The sequence below is a fragment of the Euphorbia lathyris genome, chromosome 1 (genome assembly GCF_963576675.1).
Source record: "Euphorbia lathyris chromosome 1, ddEupLath1.1, whole genome shotgun sequence".
NCBI classification, from domain to species: domain Eukaryota; kingdom Viridiplantae; phylum Streptophyta; class Magnoliopsida; order Malpighiales; family Euphorbiaceae; genus Euphorbia; species Euphorbia lathyris.
In genome coordinates, this window is record NC_088910.1 from 20,339,678 (window position 1) to 20,348,533 (window position 8,856).

General features: G+C 35.4%; 1 protein-coding gene across 2 annotated transcripts; it reads left to right on the forward strand.

Annotated features, from left to right (window-relative positions):
* The first annotated feature begins 1,655 nt into the window (after window positions 1-1,655).
* On the forward strand, window positions 1,656-8,601 carry LOC136224043 (probable protein phosphatase 2C 76). Of its 2 annotated transcripts, none has more exons than XM_066012263.1 (10): window positions 1,656-1,872; window positions 2,027-2,084; window positions 2,471-2,775; window positions 3,336-3,463; window positions 4,110-4,208; window positions 5,009-5,167; window positions 5,908-5,994; window positions 6,820-6,911; window positions 7,587-7,661; window positions 8,187-8,601. In XM_066012263.1, the coding sequence occupies exons 3-10, from the start codon at window positions 2,519-2,521 to the stop codon at window positions 8,352-8,354; spliced, it is 1,065 nt and encodes a 354-aa protein (XP_065868335.1). In that variant the 5' UTR covers window positions 1,656-1,872; window positions 2,027-2,084; window positions 2,471-2,518; the 3' UTR covers window positions 8,355-8,601. The 2 variants fall into 2 exon arrangements, with proteins under 2 accessions (XP_065868335.1, XP_065868341.1); XM_066012269.1 differs by having other exon boundaries at window positions 2,060-2,084.
* Window positions 8,602-8,856: the final 255 nt, after the last annotated feature.

Sequence of the window (8,856 nt, forward strand, 5' to 3'; positions counted from 1 at the left end):
AATGCCGTTTTCGCCGGTTTGGATGGCAAAGAAAACGTTGAGAGTCTGAGGAAGAAGGTGAATTGAAATAATGGGGTGTTTGTTAGAAGGGATATATGAGGTGAGATATGGATAAAAAACACGAGATACGTTATCTCATGTTTGTTTGGGAGATAGAAGAGAGACGGATGAGGGATAAGCTTCTTACAGTAAAACCTCTATAAATGCATATCATTGGGATCAGAAAAAAAATATTCATTAAGCGAGATTATTTATTTATCGATAAATGAATAAATTATTCATTTATCGATAAATTAATAAATTATTCATTTATCGATAAATATTCATTAGATATTAGGTGTTTCTACCTTTCCGTTCCTCATTCTTTTCTGTTACCTTTTCTTCTTGAGGATAGAATTGGGGTCAGTCTTCCTAGACTGATCCCGGGTTAGGTTTTTGTTTGTTTGTTTTTTTTCTTCCCTTCTTACCAAAAAAAAAAATATTCATTAGATATGTAATTATCTTGTTTAGGAAATATATTATTTGATTGATTTGTAATTATCACATTAGCATAATTACAAATCAATCAAATAATTATAGGCATAATTATAGGTCTTGTTTTTTATAAACTCTTGGGTATTTATATATATATATATATATATATATATATATATATATATATATATATTGTATGTAATTTAATAATTATTATTTTATATTTTCATTGGGCCCTTAAGGATTTAAATATTTTTTATTACTTAATGCATTTAGCGAGGTTATTACTTTAGTCCATTGGCCCAAGTCGGGACCGGAAGAATTTATTATATAATCGAGGTTATTACTTTATCGAATATTCATTTATCGAGGTTTAACTGTATCTCTCAAATTCTATACCCAGGAGGGGGGTGATATAAGGAGGTGAGATAAGCTCATGCGATTTTAATAGGATGGAAAATTCCATCTTATCCCTCAAATTAATGTTATGTAGTTTAAATAGGGTTAAAATAGTAAAATATATTATTTTATCCATATCACTATCCCACGTACCAAACATTGAATAATAAATCTCGACTATCATATTTTTATCATTATCTCAACCATTTATCTTTATCCTTATCCCAACCTTTATCCTTATTCCTATCCCAATAGAATATCAAACGCCCCGTAAGGGTATTCTTGTCCAAAATGGATGAAATTATCTAATTTGGTGAGATAGAAGCAAATTAGGTCAAATATGTTAGTTAACCCTTTTAAACGGACTGGATTAGTAATTAGCCCGAATAATAATAATAAAAAAGCAATAACTCCATGTTAAAAGATAGTCAAATGTTATAATTACTAGTTAACCCGTAATAATTACTTTTATATTAAAAAAAACGTAAAGTTCATTTACTTTTTATGTTTGAAGTTGAGTGGTTTAAATGAATAAAGTTTGATCACGAGCGTAATTTACCCCGATCCCCTCCATTAGTGTGAAGAATTGATCTCAATTATTTTTTCATTTTTGTTTTTGGTGGTCCCACATCAAAGGGATGGATGGAGACATGGAGGCTCCTAGTAAACCCCACAGTAGACACAAAAGCAGAGGATAATTGCTAAAGTGGATGCATGAAGCGTGCCACGTTGCAATTTCTCTTCGGTGCCAAGCTACAAAAAGCCAGCTCTTTCTTTCTCCCCCCTCTATTCTGATACTTTTGCTGTTTTCCATCTCTCTCTCTCCACCATGTTTTCATGTCTCCATCTCTTCTATCACATTCCCTCTTTCTAGGTTTTCTGATTTCCTGTAGTTTCTAAACAGGGAAGGTTCTTTGTTGATATATTTTGAAGAAAAAGGAGATTCAGATCCTTCACTTTCCAGCCAGATCATTTGCTTGGATCCGATCCGACGTAAAAGTGAATTTTCTTCCTGAGATCCGTATTTTTTTGAATATTTTTCCTCATATGATTCAAGTATCTCCTTCGTTTTTATATGTGATTTTTAAGCTTTCATGAGTTAAGTCTTTAGATTGAAGGTGAGATTGTGATCTGTTTGTTTATGGTTGTGCAGGAATGTTAATGATTGGTTTTGTTTCCTTTTCAGGCCTATCCTCCGCCTTCTTAGACAGGTATCACGTATTATAGCCGAGGAAAACTCAGAAAATCTTATGCAAAAGAAAACGATTCTAATTTTTTTGTTTTGGAATTGTATATATTCAAGTGCTTGTAAATCAATTGAACGTGAAAATTATGCAGCTTAATTTTGATTATTGGACCTTGCAGTAATTACATTTTTCATTTGATATTGTTAAAATTTAAAACAAATGTAGTATGATTTTTGTTATTGAGAAAAATGATTGTTCTAGCATCAAGCGATCATTTCAAATTAGGAAATATACTTGCTCTTTTCTACATAAAAATTGGGCGTACTTTAATTCATAAATTAGTTTTTTACTGGTTCCGTGGTAATATGGACAGAATTTCTTTATAATAAGCGGATTTTATGTTGTTGCAGTTATCTCCTTGGGAGAATCTGGCATTGAAGGCCACTACAGTCTATTAGATGATATGCAATACCTACATCAGGAGTGTAATTGCTCAAGGTGGATTATCATTCCGAACAAGATCACAAATAAGCAATATCCGCAGGAGTTTACATGCCAGTCTCCACCTAAATTATAAGTTGAACTTTGCATCTTTCAAATCTTCAATGAATGTCAGTATGATGATCGATTCGGGCTCTACCGCCAAACGCGGAATTGTTGATGTGCTCTCGGAGAAAGATGAGGATGGTGGATATGTTAGTGGAGGGTGGCAAAGGTAATTGTGAGTTTTCCATTTCTGTAAATGAAAACATTCTCTGTCAAAGTTCATAAATTATTTTTACTATATAATTTAGGTAGAAGTGTATATGCTTTTGTTCCATTTTTACCTTTAAATGGAAGGCAATTAAATTTCTGGTTATGATAATCCTTGCATCAGATGTTTTAAACTTTAACTATGTGGTGATCTGGGAACTGAAGTTGCAATCGTTAAATACTTCCTTTCCTTATGTTTGTTGCATGTAATGATACAGATGATAGTTCACTTCAACATGGTGTTTTTTGTCACGTATTTGATTAAGTATATCTCTATTTCAGCCAAAAAAGAAAGCAGTTGTAGGTGCTCTATGTTGCTTTTACTGACCTCCTTTAGTTGTATCACTGGATTTTAATGTTGCTATTGAAACAATGCTTTTGTGTGTGTGCTTTTGGGTGAAAAATAGGTTTATACAACTGTGGAATCATCTCTTCAGATTCATTGACAATGGCTTATGTGAGTAGGTCAAAATGATTAGTTTGTCTGGCAGTTACCTTATTGATTCTTTATCTTGTTGACAGTGATGATTGCAAAATGAGCTGTGGGTATTCAAGCTTCAGGGGAAAGAGAGCAACTATGGAGGATTTCTACGACATAAAGAATACCAATATTAATGGGAAAACAGTCTGCATGTTTGGAATATTTGATGGTTTGCTTCTCTAATCTTACTGACTGAAATTTACATATTGTGGTTGTTAAAATGATTATATTTTATCCTTGAGTTAAACTGTGTAATACAAGCTGATGCTGGAAGGGCGAAAGCTCTGACATGAGAATCCAGTGTGTCATTCATTTAACAATGTTGACATTCATGTATTTCATTCAGTGACAGAGCTAGGGGAGGCCTGGGGCCCCATAGCTCTTGAGCGAAAAAAACCCCATGCATGTGTGTGTATGTATGTATATATGCTTGTTGATGTCACTGTCATGCGCATTTTGAAAATGATCTCCGTAAGGAATAAGATGTATAAACATGTGGAATTAACGTGCTCATTTATTTATTATTGTTTGAGAGTGCAGTTACAGCCATCAATTACTTGCACCCAAGAATCTGGATAAAGAAATAATAAAGTAATGCATGGTTATGTGGTTTCAATTAGGATAGGATGATTGGAAGGGGGAGAAAAATATAAATGCTCTTCAAATTCTGTATTTGATATTGCTGTTTATGATCTAGATTTTTTGACGTTTCAATTTTGAATTAGTTGCACTATTACTTTACTGTTAAAGACTCAAATTCCTTGCTTGTATGTGAAATAGTTTCATTTTAATTAAGTTTTGATGCATCATTCTAGGTCATGGTGGTTCCCGTGCTGCTGAGTATTTGAAGGAGCACCTATTTGATAATCTACTGAAGCATCCACAATTCATGGAAAACACTAAATCGGCTATAAGTATGTTCCATGTTCTTTGATACTCATTGTTCTGCAGCATGTGATTGTATCATATTATGGAAAAGTTATGAGCTCACTGAATGGTTTAGTGCTTTTTCACCTTGGAGGTGGTGGTGTTATAACTATGTTTTTCATCTGTCTTCACCTTGGTACCATCATGACTGATAAAAGGGCGGACCGGTCGCACTACGCGTCCCCGCTGAGCGAGGGTCCGGGGAGGGGTCCCACCACAAGGTTGTACTGGGGGCAAGCCTTCCCCTGCCAATTTATTTGGCAAGAGGATACTATAAAAAAATAATTATGCCTACAATAACTATGGTCAAAATAATTCTTGGCATCAGACCAAATGTTTTATTGGTAATATTATTATATGCATAGGAGGAAGGGGTAAAAGTTGGATGTGCTATGTTTGGAAAATAGTATACCAGTGACCGAGTAACATTACTCGCATGGTATCTATAATATGTGATTGTGCATGATTCTAAATTATAATTTGAGAATAATAACTGTGATTTTTCTGAAAAATGTTACAAAATGATGACAAACCACAGCCCCTAATGCTCCAACAGTACATTACAAATACAGACCATGTGTAAACAAAAGCTACAACAAAGGGATATTTTTCTGACCTTCCTCCCGTAATCTTATAGTCTTATAAGATTGCCATCATGCGTCCATGCAGCACCATTGTTAGATTACATATCTGCTGCAAATGGTGTCCTAGAATGTAATTTCCTGTTTATAGGTACTTTCTACGGAATTTCATGTATTTCATCATGGTAAACTTATCCATTATACAGGTGAAACATATCAGCGAACTGATGCGGACTTCTTGGAATCTGAAAAAGATACCTACAGAGATGATGGTTCTACTGCTTCAACAGCAGTTCTAGTTGATAACCATCTATATGTTGCCAATGTTGGAGATTCACGGACAGTGGTATCAAAAGCTGGAAATGGTACTTGCATTTTACATTGTGTTTTCTTCTACGTGAGGCTATCTGTATTTAGACTATTATAATGATAACAATTTACTAATTTGCGAGTGAAAATGCTTGTTGATTGTCATGGAACCAATTGAACTAAAAGCTATTGCTGATAGTTGATGGCCCAATTCATATTAATATCTGACACAACCCCACATCTGGTTTTACTTCACACAGGCCCATCTTACCATGTGTTGAAATTAAATCAACAAATGGAGTTACTAGGATTCTAACCCTTGATCACTTAGTCTAGAAGGCTCTGATACCATGTTAATATCTGACCAATTGAACTAAAAGCTTAAGCTGATTCCCAATTCATGTTAATATCTGACACTATTGAAGAAACAACTAAAGCATTTTGAATTTTTGTGGAACCCCTTGAATTGCCACATCAAAATTTTAGATTTCTGGCAGAAGGCTAAATGACTACCAATAATTTCATAGACATTTAAGCAGAACCCAGTATAATGCTATAGCTGCTGATTGAGTGCTTGTATTGGGAAAATGACTTCCAGTATGTTGCAGGTGCATACTTATAATGAAAAAATGAAGTGTGTTTCCATAAGAAATTGTTCGGTGTTCTTTTGTGTTCGACTTATGTTCGATATTGTTGATAAAGAGTTAGGCTCTTTTGATTTATCTTTGTAAATCTGCAATATCAATTGTACTAATATCATGCTCCTAATATGTGTGATTATTTTCCCCATGGGCAGCTATACCTCTTTCTGAGGATCATAAACCAAATAGAAGTGATGAACGGAAGAGAATTGAAAGTGCTGGCGGAGTAGTAATGTGGGCTGGTAAAGTGTTCCAAATTTCAGTGTTTCTCTTGTATCTTTGTAAAAGGGCGAGCCTTGGTGCAACGGTAAACGTTGTTGTCGTGTGACCAAGAGGTCACGGGTTTGAGTCTTAGGAGCGGCCTCTTGCCAAATAAATTGGCAGGGGAAGGCTTGCCCCCAGTACACCCTTGTGGTGGGACCCCTCCCCGGACCCTCGCTCAACGGGGACGCGTAGTGCGACCGGGCCGCCCTTTTTATAATTTTCAAGCTCTAGACTTGATTCAGCCAAGCTGCGCTGCTTGTGGTGAACTGTACTTTTGATCGTTTTGAGTAGTACTCGGTTGTGGATGGTCAGGGTGTGAGGAATCATCTAATTGGTTGAGATTTTGATACGGCAAGCAATTGTACCAACTCTCTGTTGTCAGTTGTCACTAGGTTTACCTGACATTATAGTTGGTCATTATATTTTGTTTTTGAGTTTTGACTATTGTGACTTAGAACTAGAACAAACAAACAACTATAACTTGCAATTTAGATATCTCAGCCAGAGATATGGCTCTGAATCTGAACCGAGTTGACTGCAAGTTTGAAAAGGTATCTGATATTCATCCAATCCCTGACCAACATATGAACTTCAGTTGTTAGCAGATTCTGACTAACTTGATTCAATAATCCTGAATGTCCTACTAATAGTTGATCTATTCAAGCATCCATACTCATCCTCAGGAGTATGCATCTATAAGGACATAAGAGCTATTCCTTTTCTCTCTAGTTAGCATTTATTAGTTCGAGAGTTGTAGCTTCTAACGCCAAAAATCACATGTGCTGCTTTTACTTTCTTGTCAGGCACCTGGCGTGTAGGAGGTGTATTAGCCATGTCACGTGCCTTTGGTAACCGCATGTTGAAGCAATTTGTTGTAGCAGAGCCTGAGATTCAGGTAACTTTTGGTGCTAAGTGTCTCCACATTTTAACCTCTAGTAGAAAATTCCTCCTTTCTGTTAAGCACTCCATGCTAATCATTGGTGTATGCATGTCAAAATGGGAATTGAAAATTTCTGGTAATTTTGCAGTTGTGTTGTTAATACCGCGAGTCTAAAATAATTTTCATCAGTTTTCTGATATTTGAATTGGAAAGGAGATTATTAGATAAAAATTTACTTTTCTGGTGGACCATTATCTGTTATCCGTAGCAAGTTTGTCCCTTGCTTAAGGTTTCAGCTGCAAAAGTTGACTCACTGGATAAAATGCAATCCCTGCCTTTTTTTCAGAATTATGAACTATATGACATTAGCATAGGGAAACCTAAATAAAAGTTGGATTGCATTTTATACCCTCAGTACAGTGGAAGGTTTAAGGGGTAGGAAAGGCAGGTCTATGCTGCACGGCGAAGTTCTGCCATACATGGGTAATTTTGTTTTACCTTGAGCTGACACTGTTGCAGCTTCTAAGGTTCTTTTTAGAGTTCTGAACATTGTAGCTTTATTGATGTATTGATTAATGAGAACACGACTCTTGGTACTTGCACCATGTGATATCAACTGCATACTATTTTGCTAATTGCATTTTACCAATCATTTTTCAGCAAAATTGTTTTCTTCTTTTCCTTCTTCAGGAACAGAAAATTGATGAAGAGTTTGAATTGCTTGTGCTTGCAAGTGATGGATTATGGGATGTAGTAACCAATGAGGTAGGAGTGCGAGTCCACATTCTCTCTCTCTCAAACACCTGTTTAGTTACTAGTATTATGGCCCCTAAACTTCATTTCCTAAAACAACAATCCTTGGACTTCACATTCTGTAATATTAAAGTTAAAATCAACAAAAATCTGTAAAAAAAAAAAAAAGAAAAACGAAATGGCGAATTGGATAAGTTTGACTACAATACATCATTGACTCTTTTTATCCATGTCACGAAAAATTATGGTCAAACACCTATTTAACCTCAATGGTTTGTTGATTTGGACTTTGGATGTTATAAAAGAATTTTTATGTCTAAGAAATAAAGTTTAGGAGCCATAACGATAATAGTGCTATAGTTCAAGGCTCATGAATGTAATTTATCCAAAGTTGTGTTTGATGAATTAGCTTGGTTATCAATAAGGATGAGCCAGTTGTAGTTAATGTTTAGTCTTCTGGTTCTTCTACGTACATTTGAGTTGTGACCTCTACCCTTTTCCTTAAACCGTTACCTGTCTTTCTTTTATCCTTTTCAGGATGCTGTTTCACTCGCTCAAGCAGAAGAAGACCCTGAGGCAGCAGCTAAAAAATTAACAGAAGCCGCTTTTACACGTGGCAGTGCTGATAACATAACATGCATTGTGGTGAAATTCCATCATGCCCGGGCAGGTGCAGTCAAACCCCAGGATGATAAAAATTGCTAGTTATGTCACATGTGTAGATTGATATTGATGCTTAGGTGATTTCAATTTCGTAGTCTCTACATGCATAATAGCTAAATGTGCATATGGAGGATTTCATTTGTTAATTCATTTTTCTGTTTTATCAATTGGCTCTTGTACTAAGTACGTTGGCTGGAGCTTCCTGTTTTTCCTGTTCATACGCCTGTATGCCTTTCAGATTTTAATAATTTATCTAATAAAAGGTATTGTAGGTTTCTGATTTTAATAATCTATCTAATAAAAGGTATTGTAGCTTATTGGTCTGGTCACCTACAAATTGAGCAGGTTAACCTTAACTTAATGCCCAATAAAATGGTTTAAGGTTGGTTAGGCGTTTGGTAGTTTGAATGTCTTGAGAGTTGATGCTCCTCAAGGATTAGAATGACACTAATGGCTGGTGTACGAGTTCTCTATTATTCTAGATAATTAATCTATGCATTTGCGTAATTAGAGGGTATTCTACGTCCCAACTTCAGGGATAAAA